Raw genomic sequence first — 25,132 nt, forward strand, 5'->3', positions numbered from 1 at the left:
TTCAGTCTTAAGGAGGAGTGCCAACCAATGGCATCAATATGCACATAGCAGAGCTGGCTCAGGTATGTTTTTCTTTTTCAGCGCGCGCGTGCAGACACACACACACACCCACCCCTGCCTCATTCTAATATATAATGTTATAGAGTAATCACTTCCTACGAGATAAGACTCTAAAGCTCGTGGCTGCAATCTCCATGCATTTACAAGACATGATTATCTAAGCACACTTTAAAACACATCGCCTCTTGGTGAGTCAAATCTCCATACTAATGATAGAATGTTAACAATCTATCTTGATTTAGTGACTATTAGCCCAACGGTTAGGCTTGCCATACTTTGTCCTTTGGTTGAAATTCTCAACGAGCACTTGCCCGAGTAGCTCAACTTATCACAACACAACCTAACCATGAGGCCATGGTTTCGAGCCCTGACATTGTAGGGTTTTCAGTGTGAGTGGTGTAGCTTCTAGCTCGACTGCATCCCCTCGAAAGGGGGCTTTCGGGGGGGGGGGGGGGAATATATATATTCCAATGTAGCTAGTGTCACTCTCATGGAGCTTATAATCTCAGACATTCTTGTATGGTGCAAGTTGGTGCTCATAAGCCCCATAGACATGCTAATCATCGAGATGTTATCAAGCAACGAAGACTCATCAAATAAAGACAGCATGATTCAATCAATAATGTGATGCTCATGATGTTACATGTGGAGGACTTAATTATCAACTTTATGACTTGAGAATGAGTGTCTTGTTCATTTACAAGATTCCATGCTTGAAAATTTATGAAATTTGTGTTAAAAATTGTGAGGTTCAACTTGACATTAGCTAGATGTGAAAGATGTATATGACATGCTCTCATTGACGAAAAGCATGTAAAATGACTCGCAAACAATCTCAAAAGGGTGCGTATACAGACTCCCTTAAATAGGGTTATGTTTGGATGAATGTATTTTATAATTCTTTGAATTCAAAGTTGCAACAACCAAACCATTGTCACTAAGATTTTCATTCAAAATCTTTTCAAAGGAACAAGAAGATGCATTGTGTTGGAGGGAGTGAGATTGTTGATTCTTAAGAAGAGTGTAATGCCTACCCACATAGCAACACAACTGCTGAGAGGATTGAAGTTTTGTAGAACCCTTGAAATAACTAAAAGCTCCTTTCATTTTTCCACTTAAGAATGATGCAACCTTTACGACTGCTCGTTGGAGATCACATGATTGAAGTTGCCTGATAAAAACCTTGACTTTGAAGAAGATAATAATTTTGACCTTAATAAATCAAAGTTGTAAAACCCATTTGTAAATCAAGGTTTTGAAATCCCATCGAAAAAAAGGCATAAAAATGTTTAACCACCGATTTTGTTCCTGCAAAGTTTTGATGCCTTTGTTGTTAGCATTAATTTCTAAAATTACATTGCACTTATTTGTGTTTGAAATGTGGCAGATTTTGTGCAAATGGAGAATATCCTATAGAAGAGTTTCTTTCTAAACTACAGACCTAAGTATGTAATATCAAAGGTAAACCAAAAAGCCATCAACTAACCTAATGAATATCCCATTTTGTACAAATGTCAGGCCCTATTCGAAGGCTTTATTGACAATGAATTATCACTAATGCAATCTAATTTTATACCGATTTAAGTAGCTACAACAAAGCTAAACCTAAATCTAAACCTATTGCCCTTATTGCAAGTTCAAATCAAGGATCTAACCGTGATCAAAGTGTGGGCATTGTGTGGGAGATAAGGTCTTCACAAAGGACGAAGCATAGTTCAAAAATGCACAAATTTCGAAACAAAAAGTGTTATATGATAAGACAACACCACCATGCATCTTTCTTTGAGAAAAGACTCACAATCTACACACCACCTAGTTTTATCTCATTTATCTCAACCATGTACCCTTCAAGACCTTAGAAATAAACCATACACCCCTAGACCCAAGGTATATGCTCACCCTAATACACAACTAGGATTTTTTCAACATGTCCTTAACTGATTTTATGTTTGGTCAGATACAATCAATCAGATTGTTTTTTTTTTTTCAACTGGCCTTTGGCCCAAGATCCTCCCATAGTTACCAAATTTCATTGGCCATAGGCCGCCCGTAGACGCTTATTTATCCAGCCATTGGGCGATGCCGCCAAGAAAGCACCAAGGGGGGTTTTGAACCAAGGACCTCTTGTCCTAAGCAACACCTTCACCACTTGAGCTAACACCTCATTGGTCACATAATATATTGATACAATCAATCAGATTGTTGTGAGGTAAAGAAACCTATAATTAACTCGTTTATCTGCTTGGGGAACTGCTCCTGCACAAAGTGTGAGCCCTCTTCTATGGGAACCAATTTCAGCTTGGGCAAGAGGCCTGGCTCTGTCTCCAGAAGTTGTTCCATCCTGCCGATTTGGCAGGCGTAGTCACGGTTGCCAAGCACCAACAAGACTGGTACTGGAATGGTGAAATCCTTCTGACCGACGAGCTTCTCGGAGGTCCTGTGTCAAGAATCATGTCGACATACATCATCCACAACCAGGAGGAGGTGCAAACAGAAGCATTCTGTACAATCATCTCCACCTTACCTTTGCCAGCATCTGTAAGGAACCTCCATTGGATACTTGAAGCCGGATTTCTCATATAGCTCAGCATAAACTTGCAGGTCTTCCTGTGTCATCCAATCAGGCAGGGGATCTGAGGGTTTTACCAAGTCCAATGTCTGCTCATTATCTGAAGCGATTGGCATTTCACTGTTGCAGAACAAAATGTAGATCCTTTTAATGACCGTGGCCACATCGAACCGACCAAAATCGGCTTCTGGAACACCTGCCTCCTGAAAAGCAATCATTTCATACTGAAAAAATTGAATTACAGGCTTTTGCTTGAATATGCGTGGTGATGAGGGGTAAACAAGCACCCATATAAACACAAAAAACACCCTCTTCTTGAATTCTGCATGGCTTTGCATAGGGATTAGTGGTGAAAAGGTTAAGACTTTACCGCCCACCGCTTAAGGTAATGACCAGCAGGAAGATACTGAAGCATGTCGCTTAGAGCTGTAGGCTTGAAAAAATGGATGCCCAGCACTGCAAGCCCTATGATGCGATGTGGGTGCATGTATCCTAAGCAATAGGCAATGAAAGCTCCCCAATCCTTTGCAACAACATATACCTGCAGTGAGAAAGCATGTGAAGCAAGGCCTCTCTGCAAAAATAACAAGCAACCTGGGCCCAATTGAGGCCCCCATAGCCAGCCAATTATTCAAGCAACATGAGCCCACTTGAGACCCCCCCAGCCAGTGACTATTCAAGGAATACATGCCACCTTTGCCATAAAATGAACCAAACCACATGATCCCACATCACTACAACCATATCAACAAGAGCCCATTTAAGACCCTACTTGAGACCCCCATAGCCAGTGATTATTCAAGCATAGAAGAAAAGCATTAGAAGCAAGATGATGACATGAGATGGTGGGTGTGCGGGGGAGGCCCAATGAGCCGAAAAACATGGAGGCGGCCATTTCAAATTCCAATAGCTAGAGGGAAATTATGCCATGGGGGCAAACCCTCATGTGTGTGGATTTACCTTGTCTAGTTGAAGGGCATCCAAGAGGCCCAGGATGTCGTCTACCGTGTCGAGCCAGTCGTTTTTGGAAGGGTCGGTGTTGAGGGTGAGGCCATAGCCTCGGAGGTCAGGGGCGATGGCATGGAAGCCAGCCTCTGCCAAGCCCAGCATCTGGTGCCGCCATGAGTACCAGATCTCCGGGAACCCATGCAGCAGCAAAACGGTAGGGCCTGGAGGGGACAGTACATCGCAAGCTGCTTAGCAAATCTCTGAGAGAGAGAGCGAGGGGTGTTTTGTGTGTGTGTGTGCGCGCGTGCGTGCTGAGAAAGAGAGAGAGAGAGAGCATACCTGAGCCAAGCTCTGCTATGTGCATGTCGATGCCATTGGTAGGCACATACCTGTGAGTCACTCCCTCCATCCCCCAAAGACTGAATCGCGTGGCCTGCCCTTGTGGGAACCAAGGCTGCGCACAATTTCACTCAAACGCTACACCTTTTTTATCTTGGCCTACGTCTCTACGAATGCCAATGTCTCCCCAAAGCTTACACTTTGGGAGACACACCATGTGTATACTGTACATCGATGATTGCAACTTGTTGGACTCATCCGCATTGGACATCGACACAAAAATCCATTTCAATTCAATAGGTAATCCCCTAAATTTCATCCTCTCTCTCTCTCTCTCTCTCTCTCTCTCTCTCTCTCTCCTAAAACTTGAAATTTTATAAATGACCAAAACAATAATTAGAATCATGAATGAACATTATACACAAAAAACAATACATTTGAAAACTAAACGAAAATGTGGTACTTGGAATGCTTTACATTCAAAAGTCCCCATCAGCTATATAGTGGTCACCAAAAAATCTCATGGATATAATAGACTATACTGAAATATGGCAGCCAATTCACATACGAAGGTCATCATAACCTATGTAAGGACCACCAAAAAAACTGATATACAACGACCCTAAACTAAAAGATATAATATATCGAAGTAGAATCAAATGGTGCCATATTCACATGGCAGTGGAAGATAAGGGAGTGTTTACACAAAACCCTGTGTTTTAGGGTTTGGGATTTCTTATCCCATGAAATTAGTATATGTGGTTTCTAATGACGCTTGTCTTGCATTGGCCTAGCTTTGAGGTTCCAAGCTCGTCGATTGAGGTCACGTTAAGAGAATGCCCTTGTGGATCCCTTTGGTTTGAGGTAGTCCTAGACATTGTCTCTTTACCCTTCCTTGCATTCCCCTTTTCCAAGTGTTCTATTGTTCCTCTCTAAGAAATTAGAAAATAAAATTTTAATATTAATAATGTAGCTACCATGTTTAGGGTTCTCCAACATCATGCACATGTTCACATATGTACTCCCTGCATATTGAGATTAAAAATAGATGAAAAATCATTAAAAATAATACTAAAAATATTTAAAAGAAATTAAATAATTATTTTTAGAAATTTTTACAAACAAAAAAATATCCATAAAAATATATAAGGGAATATACATCCATTAGCCTTGGAAAAAGATATGACTAAAGTGCACATTTTATTAATTTCACGGTTGAAGTCTAAGGTTGTAAGGTTAGTGCAAATACCTTAGGGTTAATTTTTGGAATAAAAATAGTAATTAATGTAGAGATAAGCATAGTGGACTCATAGATAACTCTAGTCGTGCATAAATGTGGGAGTTAACTAAATGTATGGACGGCTACATGTAGAGTAGTTGACTACATGGCAAAATAGATGGATGCATGAAAGCCTAAGATTGAGTTGCATGAGATATAGTGGGCTACCAACTTACCTAGACTAATGGTGCTTTTAGAGTGAAACCATCCCTTTTCTAGTATAAAAAGCCCCCCCCCCCAAGAAATCAACGAGGGCGAGGATCTTTTGCCTGGTTTTCAATGCAGCACATGTCCAAATTGATCCTAGGTTAGTTTACCAAAGGTTAAAAGCAATGAGGTATAAGAGGTGATTTATTGGAGATTTCACAAGCATAGGGATCTCAAAAAAAATCATGGAGTTTTAAAGGAGAAAGGAGTTCAATTCTTTATCCACCCCCCACTGGGTATAACATGTCTCCTACAAAATAATTTTTACAAGGTATAATTACCTATTGTTTATAAATTACATTTTTCTCATCCTTTTGCAATAAAGTTGGTAGTTTTAATTCAAATCAAATCAAATGATTGTTTATTCTCTCCACATTTTTCAAGACTAGAGACCTCTTAGGTCTAGTCTTATACTTTTGCTTTTAAAATTAATGCCCAGACCCTTAGTAAATTGAGGAGCCTTATTATTTTCTTGAACCTTAGGAATTCAGATGTCGAGACAACCTATTCCTAAACCTAGGAGAATTTATCATTTAATTAAATTAGGATAAATCAAATCCTAGAGAGAGAAGATTGGTTTAGATGCTTTAAATTATGATAAAACTAAGTCTAGACAAGCTTTTAGAGTAAATTATTGATGATGGAGATTAATTTAGGAGAGTTATATTTTAGTTTATAAATTTAGGGTTACTCCCTTTTCTAGAGAGAGAAAGTAAGATTAGGAATGTCGAGAGAGAGAAATAGTACTAAGATAAGGAAAAATATCTTAATTTAATAACATAAAAAATTAGAGTTTATTAGGATTCGCTTTTAGAATTATTTTGAGGCAAGGATAAACAAGACTTATAGAGAGAGAGAAATCTAGAAAGAGAATTTTAGAGAGAGAGAGAGAGAGAGAGAGAGAGAGAGAGAGAGAGAGAGAGAGAAAGAGAAGTTAGATATTATGCATGAGTAAGATTGAGGTTAAAAATTATCCAAAACCTTAGAATCAACTCTACAATACCAAACTATATGAGATCTGGATAGATTAGATCAAAATCTCTTAATAAACTTATTTTTAGAGAGAGAAAATGCTAATTAATCTTAAATTTGGGAGATTTAGAGTACCTTAATCAAGTGCAAAGTTATATCTTAGAAGAAAAGTTTTAAGTACATTAAAGAGACCAACTTAAATGATTCTTTAGGATAAATAAGAACCAAGATCCAAGTCAAGAACAAGAATAGCAAATTCAAAGAGGCCAAGTCCTTAAGTTTTATGGAGGATTTGACATCCCAAATGATATTAAGGGAAATGAATCCAAGAAATTAAGGTTGGGATTTTTTTGGAAACCTTCAAGGAAGGGAAAGTCCTCAAGAATAACTAAAGACCCTTAGAGGTTTTTGTCACAAAGATAAACCAAAATAAGAGAACTAGAGATGGCCATAGAATGACGTTCTTTTGATTGTATAGGACTTAATTTAAAGAATTAAAGATGAATAGAATGGCCGATGGAATCAAGACTTGGAAGTGACCATAAGGAAGGTAAAATCTTAAGAAGACCTTACTAGAATATCTTACAAACTGGAGAATTTAACTTGTTCAGAGTTTTGACTAAAGAGTTATAATGTCTCGTCGAGCTTATGATGGTTTATACCACTCCAAGAGATGTGAATATAGTGTATATTGTTTGGAATTTTTCTTATTTGTTTAGAATACTGTATTCATGTGATGCATATGTGTTGTTTGTGGAAGCATGTGAAGATACCACACATGTTTATGGATTGTCGTGTGGGTGTCATCCATGGGGTGCATCACATGATGACGGTTGTCCGAGACCTTAACTCCTCTCAACTAAACGTGGGTGTGCTCTTAGCACGTGATTGGTGTAATGAACATGAAGTAGCTCCGAAGTGAAACTGGCAAGGGTGGCTAAGTATGTGTGGTGGTACTAGACTTAGCGACATTAGTACTTGGAGTATTCATGCTTTTGGATAGGTTACGACCAATTTTAGAGACTCTTATAATTATTTGGCACTTGTGTTGAGGTGGTGGATGTAAGACATGTATGGTTTCTCTAATCATCACAGTTGTCCAAGTGTGTTCAGACTCGTTGGTGTGTACCATCCTGGTCTAAGGATCATGGCCGTAGTGCAAGGAGATTTATGATGATGGTGTGACACTTATGTGTTACTTGTGAGATGTGATATGTATGGACATATGATATATATACAAATGAAAATAACTTTATGTTTTTTTTAATGAAAGGGCTATTTTTCAAAGGAGTGCATGGTGTGGTGTATGTGTGAGTAAAGTGACAATTTTCAACTATGGATATGTGAGTTTACATTGGCTAGTAAGGGTGGAAGGCTATATCCTTGGAATTGATGGGGCTAGGCTATTATTTTGCTCACTCGACCTATTTAAGACGCTTTGCCATCTTACCCGTATATGAATGGGCAGTTATCTTTTGTAAGAGGCATTGAAACATATAAAGTAATCTTACATAAGCTTAATGTCAAATAATGAAAGTCTACAAACTTTACATAGTTGCTTAACTAGTAATAGTCTACGGACTTTAGTGCACATAGTTACTTAAGACTAGTAATAGAGGCCATTCCATTTTTAAGTTTAACTAACATAGTGTGAAAATTAGTCACTTGTATATAAGTCATTTTTAGAGTTACTTTACATAGTTGTTTACTAGTAATAGTCTACGGACTTAGTGCACATAGTTACTTAAGACTAGTAATAGAGGCCATACCATTTTTAAGTTTAACTAACATAGTGTGAAAATTAGTCACTTGTATATGAGTCATTTTTTACAGTAAGCAATATACAATCATTTGTAATATTTTTCTTATAAGCCCTCCTCCTTCCCTCTTCTTACTTACTTGCATGTTTTATTGTGTTCTTACTTGCTTGATGGATACTTGTTTGGATAGGTGTGATTGTAGGTTTCCCTCTTACATTAGCTTCTTCTTTTCTTGTCTTTTGTGAGATAGAACTATCATGAAGGATCATCTCTTCTTCCCTCCATCTAGGCATTGGGAGCTCTCCCTTCAACATTCTGGTGTGGCAACAACGGAGTGAGGACGTGATGAATGAGCTAGTGTACCCACACGAGAAGTTATAGATTGTGGCTCTAAGACAAGACCCAATGACACATTATTTGGCAAGGCTGAGGCAAGATCTTGACTTGAACCTATTTGGTGCCACCTAGTAGGGACTAGCCTAGGGTTTAGTTCCATTTTTTCACCCATTCCATACTATTGGGATTACCCAATATTGTTTGGTGTTGATTAGGAGGTCACACTCCAAAAAGTATACGATTTTGGAGAATTGGATGTGTTTGGTATTTGATTTTGATTTTCATTTTCATTTGGAGTTTATTTTGCATTAGGGCATTCTATATTCATTTTTGATAGGGTAAAACCCCGATTTTTTGGTGATCTTCATGAAATTCAAACCCAAGAGGCTAAGATTTCATTACTTTGATCTAAGAATTAGTTTAACAACTATGATTAAGAGTGGAATCCACTCTAAAATCAAAAGCATTGAGCTCCATTTGTTGGATTAGAGTGAAATTATCAATTTTTGTTCATGCATTGTGGAATTGGTAGAGTAGAAGCATGCAAATCATCCACACCTAATCACAAAACACTTAATTAGTTGTATCACAATCCGTAATTAAGATTAGTAACACTAAACACACCCATCAAGTCCATCATGTCCCCTAATCTTAATTACGGATTGTAAGCCATGAGCCATAAGCCATGAGTTTAGATACGTAAGAGCCATAAGCCATGAGTTTAGATACGTAAGAGCCATGAACTTGGACATGTGAACCTGCAAACATGGCCCTAGAGGTAGGTCCAATAATTACAGCCATAAAGACCCGTGTATGGACACACTTACCCATGTCCTTGGAAGATTTTCTTGTCATTCAATATGTACAAGCTACAAATTCCAAGGAAATTCTTGTCCTGTAATTATTAGGAAATCATGTACACTTTATTACCCATGCCATCCCTGCCATAGGTGCAATTCCTAGATTTTTGTGTCCTAGATAGGCCTATTTCAAACCAAGGAAGTATGTGAGCCGAGTTCGTACAAAAAAGGCATGAGCCTACAGACGTGAACCTAGACATGCAAACCTGCATACATGAGCCAAGGGATGTAAACCTACATACATGATCCAAGGGATGTGAACCTACATACGTGAGCCAAGGGATGTGAACCTACATGCATGAGCCTGAACACCTAAGCCTAGAGACGTGAGTCTAGAGGCATGAACCTAGATATGTGAGCCTAGAGACATGAACCTGCTTACATGAGCCCAGCCGCATGAGCCTAAAGACATGCATTTAGAGGCATGAACATAGACATGTGGGCCTAGCAAAATAATAATATTAAAAAATGTGTCTAAAACCATTCTCGTATCTGATTAAAAAGTACCTAAGACCTTTGATGCGAATCCAATTTGTCGAATTATTGGAAATGATAATATAGTCAATTGCAATGCATCAAACCATGATAGTATAGTCAATTGTAGCGCATCAAACCAAACGTTTTCAAACCCACCAAGCCTTTGATCCTAGCAGAGTGCTCCCTAGTTAAGAAGGCTAGACTCCTTTGATCCTAGCAGATGATACTCTGTAGAGTGCTCCCCATTTAAGAAGACTAGACTCCTTAGGATCCACCTCAAGCGAGGATCTTTGGAAAGTAATGAGCCAAGAAACACGTGGAAGAATAGTGAAACACTTGGAAATAGGATCCATGGACCTTTAAACTATAGATTCACCAACTAGCGTTGTAAACAATGCCTTAAATTGGCAGAGGACAAGTGCCATTTTTACTGCACAACCCACCAACCCCATAGGACAAGAGATCTTGTACCCTGAAAATAGAGGGTGGTACGTAACCACCTCCTTACGTTCACTACCATGTGAATGCACAGAAGAAATGCTAAGGATGATGTTTGAAATGGAAAGGGGGTTGCCACCAACATAGAACTTGGAGGCTTAGAGTTGGGCAAAAACCAAGCCGATCCACATCTCAAAAATGATAACCAAATTTGATGGAACTAGAGATACCATTCAATACCTAGAGAAGTTTGATCAAAATTGTGAGGCCATGGAATAGATCGATGATCCCATTGAGATTTGTTCATTTGGACCTTTGCCTTGAAGGTAAAGCAGGTCACTAAACCCACTTGAAAAGACCAGCTATATGAGGTCTTGAGACACACTTTCATAGGAGGATTCTTGCCTAGTAGGAACCCTGTTGCACAAATAGATAACTAGGAGGTCTTGAGACACACTTTCATAGAAGGATTCTCACCTAGTGGAGATAGATGGAGCCCTATTACACATATATATAACCTCAAGCAAGAGGAGGAAAATACTATGTGGAACTACATTATTAGAACTAAGTATCTCCACATGAGATGTAGCACCCGCAAAATAGGGTGGATGACTTATCGCTCATCGATCGATTTATGATTGGTCTTTAGAGCAAGATGCTTCATGACCATCTCTACAGATCATGAAAGAAGAGATAGGGGACGTATCATCTAACCAAAGCCTCATCGTTTAGCCAAGGGTGCCCAACTAACACTAGCTAGAGTCCTAGTCACACGGACATGAGCATAGATGAGTTGGCAGAGAATCTACTCAACTGTTTAGGCCAGTAGTGGGGACAGCCCTAAGGGAAACCCCAAGGTCAACGCCAGCTCTCTAAGACCTCAAGTAGGGCACCCACACCTATTCCCACATAGAGATATGGTTTGCATGTGCAATTTATCCTCAAAACTGTATAAGTACGAAGTGTCCAATACTGAGACCTAGACAAGAATAGTATTGTGCTCATTGCTATGCTAAGGAAACCATGACATAACTCATTAGTGCTACCAAAAAAACCCGACATGTGCCAAAGAAAACACACTGGTTCTACTACCCATACCAGATGCTTCTCAACCAACACATAATTGAGTGCCCAATTATCAAAACTCTATATCCAAAGGTATGTATAGATCACCACCAATGCCATAACATAGCTCATTAATACACCAGGGAAACCTGACAGGCACCAACGCAACCACTAGTCCTATTGCCCCCATACCAAATGCTTCTCAACCAGTGCATAATCCAATGCCCAATTATCAAAACATGGTACTACCACCCTAATTGATTTCTAATAGAATCAATTGGGGTGGTATTACCACCCTAGTTGGTTTCTACTAGAACCGCCAGTATAATAGTACTCAGTGACTTTGCTAGTAATAGACTTAGAGCCAGAATAGGAGAGCTACAAGTCATACAAAAAATATAATTCATATAAATATCCAAAGAAACCCCTAGCCATTGACTATACCTCTCTGTTCAAAACCATGGTGCAATAAAGAGCAAGGACCTCAACAATATAACATGCAAGCCATCTCTTCATTAGTGTTTCCATTACAAGGGCCTACACCTTGTTGTTGTGTGTCCTCATAGAACCATCATACCTAGTGCCCCAACTCCATCCTCGAATCCAGTGCCAAAGCCCAATGCCATTCCATGCGGAGGCACATGTTACATGTGTGGATTCAAACATACTTTCAAGGCCCATAGTCCTAACAAAGTGACAATCACCCTATGGTTGGAGCATCAGCCACATTAACGAGCCTTAACTTGTAAAGTGTACAAGGTGGACTTATTTATACAGACCCCCTTAATGATATCACAAGGCTCCAACCAAGAAGCATAAAGCTCAAGAAAGATCCAAAGGCACAAGCCCCAAAGGGTGCAGCAACCCTAAAAAGACTAATGAACTACACCCTGAGGTTAAGAAGAAGAAGACCTCAAAGAGCTCATGGAAATGCAGCACATGATTAGTTGTCAAGAGCAATGATGCCGAGACCGTTGAAAGTGATTTGGATAATAGCTCTGAAGCTGCCTCCCTTGCGGAGACATTTAGCAATATCCTATTCAAACTCACTCTTCCCAAAGAAAAGAAACCCATAGACTATGAACACCTTTCCAAAAAAAGTCAAGGAGAACCCCAACCCCATGTTGGACAAAGAGAGAATGAAATAAGCCCAAGAGCTTTTGGGGAAGATATAGGCTAAGAGCCAGTACTTGAGCAAGTGGTCGAGTACAAACCAATGACCCTGCCCAGAGCCAATTATGAAACCAATGAGGGAACCTCAGTGCCACCCAATGGCCTTGGCTGAGACCATAACCTTTTTCAAAATGTTGCGAAAGATTCAGTTTCAGAGCCTGATTGAGAATTGGTACCTATGCAACTATATTTCTGACATAAGTATAACATGGAATTAGAAGATGTTTATTGAAAATAGTGGCTTTTTAAAAGAATTAGAATATATCTTGAAGAAAACTTAGTATTTTAAAAGGTTTTTTTTTTAGTACAATTAAACATGCCTAAGTTCTATTCTAGTGCATTTTCATGAAGTTATGGTGGTTGTCATTGGGCGAGTTTTCCTCATTCAATAGCCACTCTTCTCCGTTTCCATTCAAATCTTCAATCTCTCAAAGGAAGCCTCTAAGATTTCACCTAAATCTCCTCTTTGCTCACATATTGTCTATGCATGGACAACAACAATGAGAAGAGGGAGTTTGGGGTGCCCTCATCCACCAGGGGTATGTCAACCATTCTGAAGGGGAGCCCTAACACATTGTGGTCCTTCTTCACCAAACTGATAATGTAATCTATGGTCGCAATCCATCCCCTCCTAAGGATGATGCTGTCTTTCAACGTACCTATGGGGGTCACATAAAACTTGCATAACACTTGCATGTTGCAGGTTTAGATCCAATTAGAAACTTTGCTTCAAAACAATCGATGGTCATAAATTGGAAATTATTTACTGTAGTTTTAGTTGCTATGGATGATGCGAGGGGTGGCTAGCCTAATGAGGTCCAAGGCTCCGAAGACAATACGTTATGGCTAGCCCTGATGTCAACCTGGCAGGAATGCTCTCTCCGAAAGAATCAAAGGTGCATAAGATAGAACAACTCCTCAAGCTAGATGAAAGGAGAGTGCACAGTGCATGGACAATAGAAATAGTGTAAAAGAGAAGGAAGTTGCAAGTGGACAAGAATACAAAGTTCAGGATCTTCGAGGAAGGAGATGTCCTGTTGTTCTCATCAAGAATGGGACCCCACCCCCAAAAAATTAAAAATGAGATGGACGTGCCCATTCAGGATTGTCAAGAAACTGGGAACTGGAACTTTTGAATTAGCAAGTCTTCACAGAGAAAGACTCAAAAAGTTGGTAAACGGCTACAAGATGAAGCCTTATTATGAAAGGATGCTAGAAGAAAAAGTGTGTCTAAAAAGGAAACCAGAATCCTGATTGGAGATACCTCGGGAAACTGGAATCCAAGTCCAGCCAAAAGCAAGAAAGAGGGTAGGATTCTAGAGAAATAAAAAATGGAAAAGAAGAAAACCCAAAAATAGATATCCCATATGTAAGTATGATAACTGTATGCATAAATATTGAGGAGCCAGGTGGTAGCAGCATGGTGCATGCGGGAAAAATGAATTTGCCGCCACAAAAAAGGGCGCATGAATGTAAAGGGATACTTGTCACCTCGCCATCACCTATTCGTGGTGGTGGCTAGGCCATTAAAAACCTCGTAAATAGTGCAAAAGGGGGCTGATGGTCAGATAACGAGGGAGATTTGGGGCAATCATGAAAACATGAAGCAATTATGGCCGCCCTTGGGAAGGGTGCACCTCATGGCAACAATTGAATGCCTCTCCCATCAAACGCCTAGTTCCCAAATTAGCATTGGAAAAGCTACCCTACGTGCTTAACTCTCTTCTTGCTAAACTCGGTTCATTTCCTTGCCTTCTTCCAAGCAGCCCCAACATTCCTGAAGAAGAATACACGGTTCTTGAGTTTGAGCCCATGTCATCCACGGTGTACAAAGAGGTCGATAAGCACGCACAATGGCTAGAGAAGATGGGACTTAAAGAGTTCGTAGGGCTGCCCTAGGAGCTCCAACAACAGAACTATAAGGTAGTAGAGTAGCTAGAACAACTGTAAAAAAATCGACACGATCACGCTTCCATCGGAGCTTTTGATCCCCTCTATGTGGGCTGAGGTGGTATTCAGGCTACCAGTGGGGGAAGGTGAGGGCGAGATCAAGGTAGCAGATGAAGAAGACCTTGTAAAGGAATTCGGCCCCCTAGAAGGCAAGGCCAAGGAATTTAAGATCACAGGAAACCCTAACGAGGATCGGCATAAGCGTATGCGCTTCGTGGTGGAGATGATCAATCTCACCTACAAGACATACTGCATGTCAAGAAAGGCATATGGATTGGTGAAAGCAACAGAAGCAAGAACGAAGAAGGCTTGGGCGGAGGTGTTGTATAATAACATCAAGGACCAGATTGGTAAGGTCAGCCACCTGAACACCAAGACGAAGATTGGCCCCTATATAACAGCTTTATTTAAGGCACAGGCATGAGATGGGCAATAGGAGAAGAGCATTAAGGAGGAGGCAGGCCACAAAAATGACATAGAACCAGAAGAATCTGTTGCAAAGCCCCATGAAGAGAAGAGTTCAAGACAAACATATTCTAGAAAGAAGCGGGCATTTGAGTTTGGAGAAAAGAAGGGGAAGAAAGGAAAGACAGGAGCAGAGGAGAAGAGCAGCAAACAACTCAAGGAGGACTTTGCCGGCATCTGGAAGTCCATCCTCTCAAAGAAGCTTGAGGAACAACAACAGGAAGCCCCCTTAATGCAGTGCTTGCATATATAGCATGAAACCACCACCAAATAACACCTGCACTCCAGACAAGTACAGAAGGGAATTGTAATCACAAAACCCATCCACCTCGAGCAACCACAACCTGACTCACCCTCTAAACGCTACCCTACAATTTTTCTAGAAACCATTGAAGTAGGCTGTGTACAAGGGGGTCTCAACTACCTTCAAAGGTGTATGATGGATGGAGCGAAGGAGATAACAATGCTACAAACAGAGGTCAGGGAAAAGGAAGCAACCATCGAAGAACTGAGAAATCAACGAACCACTCTCTAGGAGGAGCTACGAAGAAGAAGAGTGGAGGCATATGGAGGAGATGCAAAGGCAGATAACAAGGCTCTAGAAGGCAAATGAAGAAACAAGAGAAGAAATGGCAATGATGAGAGAAACCCTAGTCCAGACAGAGCAATCAAACATGCAGCTACAAGAGACAAGGTGGACAGGGCCATTGTCAGCCAAGCAAGGGTTGAAGGCAAGATCAGCATAATCAGAGAAGAGCACTCAAAGACTATAAGAGAAGTACAAGCCATGGCAGACAAGGACAAAGTAGAGTTGGTCAAGGCAGAAGCCCAGTTAGCGGTTTTGGACACCGAAGAATTCCTAGAAGTCTACGAGCTGGAGGTAGAAAAAATGGAGCAAGGGGAGAGCCATGCAATAGAGGACCTAAAGGAGGTGTGGGGAGAATACTTGAGGAAGTTGACAATGTCAATACATGCCCCCACACCTACATGCAGGCAAACAACTCCCCTCCAGACTCAAGATAGGAATCTAGATGGAGGGTTCGAAAATTTGGACATTGCAAAGCCAACAAGAATGTATCTGGCAGGAGCAGTAGGGACTGCCACACAGCCAAAAGGGCACGGAGGCGGGACACACAATGGGGCAAAGTCTCCACTAAAGAAAAGGAGCAACTCCTTTTCTTTAGTGGAGTAGATTGAGCAGCTGAAAACAAAGGTAGAGGCCTAGAAAAGGAGCAGATTGAGTAGCTGAAAACAGAGGCAGAGGCCTAGAAAATTTGTTTCATGATTTTAAAGGGTGATGGAAGAAACTTGCTGAGCAGTCGAAGGGAAAGGGGAAGGGGAAGAAGCTGGTAATCTACAAAGGGTCGTCAATGGACATAATCCCCGATGATGAGCTGCAAGAGCATGCTTGGGAGGAAACTAAGTAGTAGAGGAAAGGGCCAGTGATGAAGCTCCCGCCCTGAGGGCTCAAATTGAAGAATATAAAGGATTAGTGGAAGAATATAAGGAGTAGCAAAGGCAGGATAGAGAAACAATCAAACCCCTAAAGATGGGAAGCAGGAACAGTAGCAACCAGGGTGACAAGAGCAAAAAGGGGCATAATGATGGTCAATGAGCTGAATGTCACTGACAAACAGCTCATGTAGATCTAAAGAAGAGATAGGAATAGATGGATGATTTGAGAAAGATACATGTAGAAGAGTTAAAGTCATCCAAGGCTGAGCCTAGGAAAAGACAAGAGCGGGTGGAAGCCATAAGGAAAGCTCATGCCGCAGAAATGTGACACAAAGACAGAATGATTGAAGACTTCCAGGGCTGGACGAAAAGGGATAATTCAAAAAAACAAGAGATGCAACAAAAGCTCCAAGGGGCAAAGAAGCACATGCTTGTTCAATGCTTGTTCAAAGAGACGGTCCTTAGACATATGAGGAGTTTAATCCAAGTGGCTCAACAAGTGGGAGCAGTAAGGCCGTCCAATTCGAATGATATCACAAATTTTATAAACTAGTTGGACAAGACTGTCATGGAGAAACAGGGGGGCAGAGCAGCTCACAAGTAGGAGAATCAGCATACAAAAATCAGCATACAAAGTAAGTCCCTCATCTGGGTCCCCAGCTGAACGGAGAAGCGATGGGATCTCATGACTCGTGGACTCGGGTGAGGAGGCAACAACTCACGCACAAGTAGGAGAATCAGCATACAAAGTAAGTCCCTCATCTGGGTCCCCAGCTGAACGGAGAAGCGATGGGATCTCATGACTCGTGGACTCAGGTGAGGAGGCAACAACTCACGCACAGAGCAAGACTACTAGTGCCCCTTGCTAATGAAGTCTCCTGTTTGGCAGAAAAAGAAAGGACAAGACCCGTTACAAAACCAACAGGCAGACCACCTATGGTTGGAAATGAAGTCAAGGGGAAAGAAGAACGCCAAGAGAGCTGGAGAAAATTATTTTTGAGGATGCGGCCATTGCACTAGAGTAGACTAAGCCGCATGTTTTTTGAGTAGTAAGAATGACTATTGATGCAATGGAGAGGGTGAGAAAGAAGTTCCCAAATATGCTAAGCCCATCAAGGTGCAGTTTCGTCTTGATAGATGAGAATACTGGGCTCACGCATGCAGGGGTGAGCAAAAGGAAGAGGGCTTATGAGCCTAGGTACGCTCAAGACAAGCCAATAAGGTTTGTCTCTGGGGGCCTTGCCATGGAGGAAGGACTGGATGAAGGTAGATGATGGAACATGCCATAGGTTCAAACCCGGATTTCGGAGATGATTTTTTTTCCTGAAACTAAAGCAGTCCAGAGGGCAACAACAAGGAACCATGTGGGCTTCGCGACCACCGTGATCGCCAGGTGTTGGGGGTCATCCAACCGTCGGCGTCTAGCCTCGCCCGCCGCCACCAGTTTCATCGCTGAATATACCCGTTGGCAACAACTTTCTTGTAATGACCTTGTAACTAAATCTTGCCAATAGGTAGTACCCGGGTAGATGTAAAAGGAAAAAGGGAAACTATCCAAAAGAGACAGTTGAGAGAAGAGAGTAGAGAGTGTGACATGTTGTACTTGGTGCTAAGCTTTCACTCTGATAATACAATGATTGTTGATGTAACTTTCCATTCTCTATATTGTGCAAGTCTATTTGATTACTAGATTGTGTTAGTACTTTCTGTCTGGATATGTCTTGTAACTGGAATCTGGGTCCAATGTCATTCTTATCTGGACGTGACTCCTATCTGGAAACAGAATCCGGAGGCACGTCAGGAATCTCATCAGATGCAGGAGCTAACCTCTGCACTATTACGACTAACTCCTTTAGCTAAGGCAAATTGGTGGTGTAATGCGCTAGTGGTGGGCTTATCATATTGGGCACAATTGCATTAGTCGCATCTCCTCCGGAGCCAACTAGGCTGTCCAGAAACAGTTAAGTGCCGGGTCTCGACCGGACACTGACATTGACATATTGAGTGGCTTGTGGTGGTGGGAAGGCTCATGAGAATTCATTGTATGATCCATTTTCAAGTTCGAATCAGAAGACATATGATTGTCTCTTATTTGACTATGAAGGCTTAGAGGATGTGGACCATGATGCATATAGGGGAGAATTTTCTGATGATGTGATTGTTTATACATGTGTTAGTGATCACGCATATGTGGATGGTACATATGATGTTCATAGAAATGTTGATAGCCTTGTGGAGACATATCCTACTTTTGGTGATTTTGGCCATCATGGGGATATTACACATGCTATACATACCGATGATGATGTATGCATTGGTAGTGAGCATGTGGATTTGGAGAATGATGCTTATGTTTATATGGAAGCTAGCTATGAGAGGTGTACCTTTGAGATTTGTGGATGAGAACGTGATTCTATGGTTTATGAGATTGGAGCATTCACTTTTGGTTGCATCACTTGTCATCTAAGATGCATGGTGCATCACTTGTCATGTAAGATGCATGGTGCATGACTATGTGGCATGTGTATTTCCCTTGGATGATGGAGGTACTCTTGCACATGGTGTATTAGATTTATGTTTCGATTGATGGATACACTGCTATGCTTTCCTTTTGACCCCAGTATATATGGTAGCCTAATTGTATGGGTTGGAGATTATAGTAGCTATCCTTTTGATATCCGGGAGGCTACTTATGCTTGAGGACGCTTGATCATTGGTCTCTTGGTTTGCCTTTTGATCCGGGAGGTAAAAGCTTTTGATAGTTTATCCTTCGGTTCCTTTTGAGGAGTTAATTGGTGCATAAAAATAGTGATTATGGGTTGCTGGAATTTCTAAAAATCATTGTTTGGATAGCCATATACCTTTTCATTTTGGATGCAAAATGCGTGGAAGCTTCATGAAGTGCATATACCATTATGGAGTACATGATATGGCTTGATTTGAGGGGAGTTTACAGCCATACATATGTCTTTTTGGCTCCAACATACATGGCTCACGCATGAGCATGCTACTTGACATGAGTCCTTGATGGTATACTTCATCCATGAAGTTTGTACATGTATACCTAAGGTTTCGAGGACGAAACCTCTTGGGTGGGGATGGTTTGTAACAAAGTAAAAAGGGACTCAAGTCAATTTGGGCACAAGTCCAAGGGATGAAGGGGATGTGAAAGGGGCCAAGGGTTAGGACTAGGGTTGGGCATGCCCATGGACATTAATAAGTGTAGTGTGAAAGGGTGGCCTAGTATATAACTAATCTCATATGAACCTTGATATGAATCTTGATAATCACTTTCTTAATGGTAATTACCTTTCTTTTTCTCTAATCATAGGCTAATCTCTTTCATCTTTGGTAATCTTTGCTTAATCCATGTTTTCTAGGCTAATCTAGGCTAATGAGGCTAATCCATGTTTTCTAGGCTAATCTAGGCTAATGAGGCTAGCTACTTTCTTTCGCACCTTTTGTGGTATGAAGTGCCTTATCTTTAATTTGATAAAGCTATTGCATTCAAATTTATCTATTAATTTGATTAGGTTTAAAAAATTAAAGCTATTCTATTTGAATTTATCTATTTATTTCATATTTAATTTTCATGATTCACATCCATTGAGCCCCAAAATGGTTAAAAGTTTACTATGTCTTCAAAACATGATCTTTTGATTCCAACTCCAATAACATGGTACTAACCTATTCTACCTTCTAGGAGCCATAATAGTACCAGTTTCCTCACAATGCCACTTAGTGTTGATAGTAATGATGCAAGAAAACATACTTGATTCAATAAAGCCACAAACTATTTGATTAAAGTACTCAAAGTTGTACTCTTGAAATAAAAACTTGAGAATATAAAGAATTGTATTCCAATTATAAGTTTTCAAAGGGTATGAAACTTGTCCATATGCCAAGATGTAAGTAGCTTAACAACCATACATCCCTAGACACAAGGTATATAGCGACCCTCATATACAACACCCTTCCATGATCTAGTAATCCTAGGTAGGGACAATAGACCTCATTCTAATATATAAACTTATAGAGTAATGACTTCCTGCAAGATAAGCCTCCAAAGCTCGTGGTTGTACTCTCCATGCATTTGCAAGACATGACTATCTAAGCATAGTTTGAAACACATCGCCTCTCGATGACTAAGTCTCCATGCTAATGGTAGAATGTTGCCAATCTATCTTAATTTAGTGATTATAAACCCAACGATCAGACTTGCCACACTTTGTACTCTGGTTGAAATTCTCAGCGGGCACTTGCCCGAGTAGCTCAACTTATCACGACGCACCTTAAGCAAAAGGTCATGGGTTCGAGCCCTGACATCATAGGGTTTTCTATGTTAAAGGTGTAGCTTCTAGCTCGGCTACATCCCATCAAAAGGGGGCTTTCGGGGAAAAAATTTCTTCCAATGTAGCTAGCGTCTCTCTCATGGAGGCTACAATCTCAGACAGGCTTGTATGGTGCAAGTTGGTGCTCATAAGTGCCACAAACATGCATGCTGATCATCAAGATGCTCTCAACCAACGAAGACTCGTCGAAGGGAGATGGCTTGATTCGATCAATAATGCAATGCTTATGATGTTTTTACATGTGGAGGACTTAATTGTCAGCTTTATGACTCGAGAATGAGTGTCTTGTTCAATTACAAGATTCCATGCTTGAAAATTTATGAAATTTGTGTAAAATTGAAAAGTTCCACTTGACATTAGCTAGATCTATAAGATGTATATGACATGCTCTCATTACTGAAAAGCATGTAAAATGACTCACAAACAATCTCAAAAGGATGTGTATAAACACTTCCTTAAATAGGGTTATGTGTGGATGAATGATTGTTTTATAAATTCTTCGAAATTAAGGTTGCAATAACCAAACCATTGTCGCTAATATTCAAAATCTTTTCAAAGGAACACGAAGGTGCCTTTGAAAATGTGATGCAAATCTATGGAGACCATCAAATTTGTTGTTGTGAAGTGCCCCCAATGGTGGTGTGTTTCTGATGGAGAGAGAGGGATTGTTGCTTCTTAAGACGAGTGTAATGCCAACCCACAAAGCAAGACAACTGTTGAGAGGACTGAGGTTTTATAGAAGCCTTTAAATAACTAAGTGCTCCTTTCTTTTTTGCACTTAAGATTTAAGAGAGCGCTTTAGAGATCACATGGTGGAGTGTCTTCTTCATACTAACTTTGATTGTAGTTGCCTTATAAAAAAACCTTGACTTCGAAGAAGATAATCATTTTGACCTTAGGAAACCAAAGTTGTAAATTAAGGTTTTGAAATCCCATTGAAAAAAAGGAATAAAATTGTTGCTACAAAGATCACTGCCGATGCAAAGATTGCTGCCTTTGTTGTTAGCATTAATTTTTGAAATTTCATTGCACTTATTTTGTGCTTGAAATGTAGCAAACTTTGTGCAAATGGGGAAGAAAGAAGAAAATGATTGGAATCGTTCTCTTTTTAATATATATATGTGTGTGTGATATATATATATATATATATAGAGAGAGAGAGAGAGAGAGAGAGAGAGAGAGAGAGAGACTCACCTGCTAAAAGCAGAGAGAGAAAGAGAAAGGTAGTTTCTTTGTGAAGTAAAAAAGGTGCTTGCGAAGAGAGAGAGAGAGAGAGAGAGAGAAAGAGACGTATCAAAGGTAAACCAAAAAGCCATCAACTAACCTAATGAATATCCATTTTGTACAAATGTTGGGCCTTTATTGACGACGAATTATCACTAATTCAACCTAATTTTATGCCAATTTAAGTAGCTACGACAAAGCTAAACCTAAATCTAAAACTATTTCCCTTATAGCAAGTTCAAATCAAGGATCTAACCATGTTCGAAGTGTAGGCATTGTGTGGGAGATCAGGCCTTCACCAAGGATAAAGCATAATTCAAAAATGCACAAATTTTGAAACAAAAAGTTTATATGATCCAGAGGATGCATTCATATTTATAGGTATAACACCACCATGCACCGTTCTTTGAGAAAAGACTCACAATCTACACACCACCTAGTTTTATGTACCCTTCAAGACCTCAGGAATAAACCATACAACCCTAGACCCAAGGTATATGCTCACCCTAATACACAACTTGGATTCAAGATTACATTATTTTCAACATGTACTTAACTGATTTTATGTTTGGTCAGATAATATATTGATACAATCAATCAGATTGTTGTGAGGTAAAGAAACCTATAATTAGCTCGTTTATCTGCTTGGGGAACTGCTCCTGCACAAAGTGTGAGCCCTCTTCTACGGGAACCAATTTCAGCTTGGGCAAGAGGCCTGGCTCTGTCTCCAGAAGTTGTTCCATCCTGCCGATTTGGCAGGCATAGTCACGGTTGCCAAGCACCAACAAGACTGGTACTGGAATGGTGAAATCCTTCTGACCGACAAGCTTCTCGGAGGCCCTGTGTCAAGAATGGACGTGGGAAGAATCACGTCAACATACATCATCCACAACCAGGAGGAGGTGCAAACAGAAGCATTCTGTGCAATCACCTCCACCTTACCTTTGCCAGCATCTGTAAGGAACCTCCATTGGATACTTGAAGCCGGATTTCTCATATAGCTCAGTATAAACTTGCAGGTCTTCCTGTGTCATCCAATCAGGCAGGGGATCCGAGGGTTTTACCAAGTCCAATGTCTGCTCATTATCTGAAGCGATTGGCATTTCACTGTTGCAGAACAAAATGTAGATCCTTTTAATGACCGTGGCCACATCGAACCGACCAAAATCGGCTTCTGGAACACCTGCCTCCTGAAAAGCAATCATTTCATACTGAAAAATTTGAATTACAGGCTTTTGCTTGAATTCGCGTGGTGATGAGGGGTAAACAAGCACCCATATAAACACAAAAAACACCCTCTTCTTGAATTCTGCATGGCTTTGCATAGGGATTAGTGATGAAAAGTTTAAGACTTTACCGCCCACCGCTTAACGTAATGACCAGCAGGAAAATACTGACGCATGTCGCTTAGAGCTGTAGGCTTGAAAAATTGGATGCCCAGCACTGCAAGCCCTATGATGCGATGTGGGTGCATGTATCCTAAGCAATAGGCAACGAAAGCTCCCCAATCCTTTGCAACAACATACACCTGCAGTGAGAAAGCATGTGAACCAAGACCTCTCTGCAAAAATAACAAGCAACCTGGGCCCCATTGAGGCCCCCATAGCCAGCCAATTATTCAAGCAACATGAGCCCACTTGAGACCCCCACGGCCAGTGACTATTCAAGGAATACAAGCCCACCCAAGGCCACCTTTGCCATAAAATGAACCAAACAACATGATCCCACATCACTACAACCATATCAATGAGAGCCCATTTAAGACCCTACTAGAGACCCCCATAGCCAGTGATTATTCAAGCATAGAAAAAAAGCACTAGAAGCAAGATGAGGACATGAGATGGTGGGTGTGCGGGGGAGGCCCAATGAGCCGAGCAACATGGGGGGGGTAAACCCTCATGTGCGGGGGTTTACCTTGTCTAGTTGAAGGGCATCCAAGAGGCCCAGGATGTCGTCTACCGAGTCGAGCCAGTCGTTTTTGGAAGGGTCGGTGTTGAGGGTGAGGCCATAGCCTCGGAGGTCAGGGGCAATGGCATGGAAGCCGGCCTCTGCCAAGCCCAGCATCTGGTGCCGCCATGAGTACCAGATCTCCGGGAACCCATGCAGCAGCAAAACGGTAGGGCCTGGAGGGGACAGCACATCGCAAGCTGCTTAGCAAATCTCTGAGAGAGAGAGCGAGGGGTGTTTGTGTGTGTGTGCGCGCGCGCGCTGAGAAAGAGAGAGAGAGAGAGAGAGAGAGAGCATACCTGAGCCAAGCTCTGCTATGTGCATGTCGATGCCATTGGTTGGCACATACTTGTGAGTCACTCCCTCCATGTGGCCTTGCACGCCAGGATATGATATATATAACAAGCAACAAAGCCTTTCATATATAGCGACTAGTTTGAAAATCAAGACAAAAGCCTTTCATATATAGCGACTCGTTTGAAAACAGGGTTGCAAAGGAAGACGACTGCTTTGAAAACAGGGTTGCAAAGGAAGACGACTGCTTTGAAAATTTATGTAAATTTTACACATAAATATATATCTTTAGTTAATGTTCAAATAGTTTATGGTATATATACATATACATATATATGTATACATGCAAACATATATGTATATGTATATGTGTGTGTGTCTACGCGTCTCTATATATGTATGTATATATATATATATATATATATATATATATATATATATACACACACACACACACACACATGCATACATTCATACATGTGTGTGTGTGTGTGTGTGTGTGTGTATGTGTGTGTATGCATATGTGCATGTATGTATGTATGTATGGCATGTTGGCAGATCAAAGGCTTCGATAAAAGTTCCATTTGAGTGTTGTGTGAATTCTATTATGCACTTGAGATCAGGGCGAGTAGTTGGTGACAACATCTCCCTAGACAATAGTACATCCAATTACCAAGAATCCTCTCATCAATTCAGTTTCGGGTCTATGCGATCATCCGTGTGATGAGCACTCATTTAAGTGTGTGCGGTTTGAGGAGACAAGACTCCATCAAGACATCAAGTAGCGAGCACAATGGAAAGTTTCATTTGGGGCTCGAGGGCAAGACCCAATGACTCATGCTTCGGCAAGGCTAAGTTTGGCACCGCTTAGGACTTAGCTTCCTTTTTTCGTCCATTCCAAGCTATTGGGATTACCCAATATTACCCAGTGTTGATTAGGAGGTCACACTCTGAGAAACATA

At 40.8% G+C, this 25,132-nt stretch overlaps 2 protein-coding genes across 4 annotated transcripts; both read right to left on the reverse strand.

The window, feature by feature from the left end:
• Window positions 1-1,771: 1,771 nt before the first annotated feature.
• Window positions 1,772-4,096, reverse strand: LOC147624496 (epoxide hydrolase 2-like). 2 transcript variants are annotated; one of them, XM_086819509.1, is made up of 5 exons: window positions 3,917-4,096; window positions 3,590-3,798; window positions 3,000-3,152; window positions 2,585-2,832; window positions 1,772-2,497 (listed from the first exon to the last, which is right to left on the reverse strand). In XM_086819509.1, exons 1-5 carry the CDS (start codon window positions 3,984-3,986, stop codon window positions 2,251-2,253), a joined length of 927 nt encoding a protein of 308 aa, XP_086675635.1. In that variant the 5' UTR covers window positions 3,987-4,096; the 3' UTR covers window positions 1,772-2,250. The 2 variants fall into 2 exon arrangements, with proteins under 2 accessions (XP_086675635.1, XP_086675634.1); XM_086819508.1 differs by having other exon boundaries at window positions 3,000-3,170; window positions 3,917-4,093.
• An 18,167-nt stretch (window positions 4,097-22,263) lies between these two features.
• Window positions 22,264-24,326, reverse strand: LOC147624497 (epoxide hydrolase 2-like). Of its 2 annotated transcripts, none has more exons than XM_086819516.1 (5): window positions 24,176-24,326; window positions 23,844-24,052; window positions 23,287-23,439; window positions 22,872-23,119; window positions 22,264-22,769 (listed from the first exon to the last, which is right to left on the reverse strand). In XM_086819516.1, the coding sequence occupies exons 1-5, from the start codon at window positions 24,243-24,245 to the stop codon at window positions 22,523-22,525; spliced, it is 927 nt and encodes a 308-aa protein (XP_086675642.1). In that variant the 5' UTR covers window positions 24,246-24,326; the 3' UTR covers window positions 22,264-22,522. The 2 variants fall into 2 exon arrangements, with proteins under 2 accessions (XP_086675642.1, XP_086675641.1); XM_086819515.1 differs by having other exon boundaries at window positions 23,287-23,457; window positions 24,176-24,325.
• Window positions 24,327-25,132: the final 806 nt, after the last annotated feature.

Source organism: Cibotium barometz, chromosome 25, assembly GCF_041138505.1.
Source record: "Cibotium barometz isolate CiBa-2024 chromosome 25, ASM4113850v1, whole genome shotgun sequence".
In the NCBI taxonomy this organism is placed as follows: domain Eukaryota; kingdom Viridiplantae; phylum Streptophyta; class Polypodiopsida; order Cyatheales; family Cibotiaceae; genus Cibotium; species Cibotium barometz.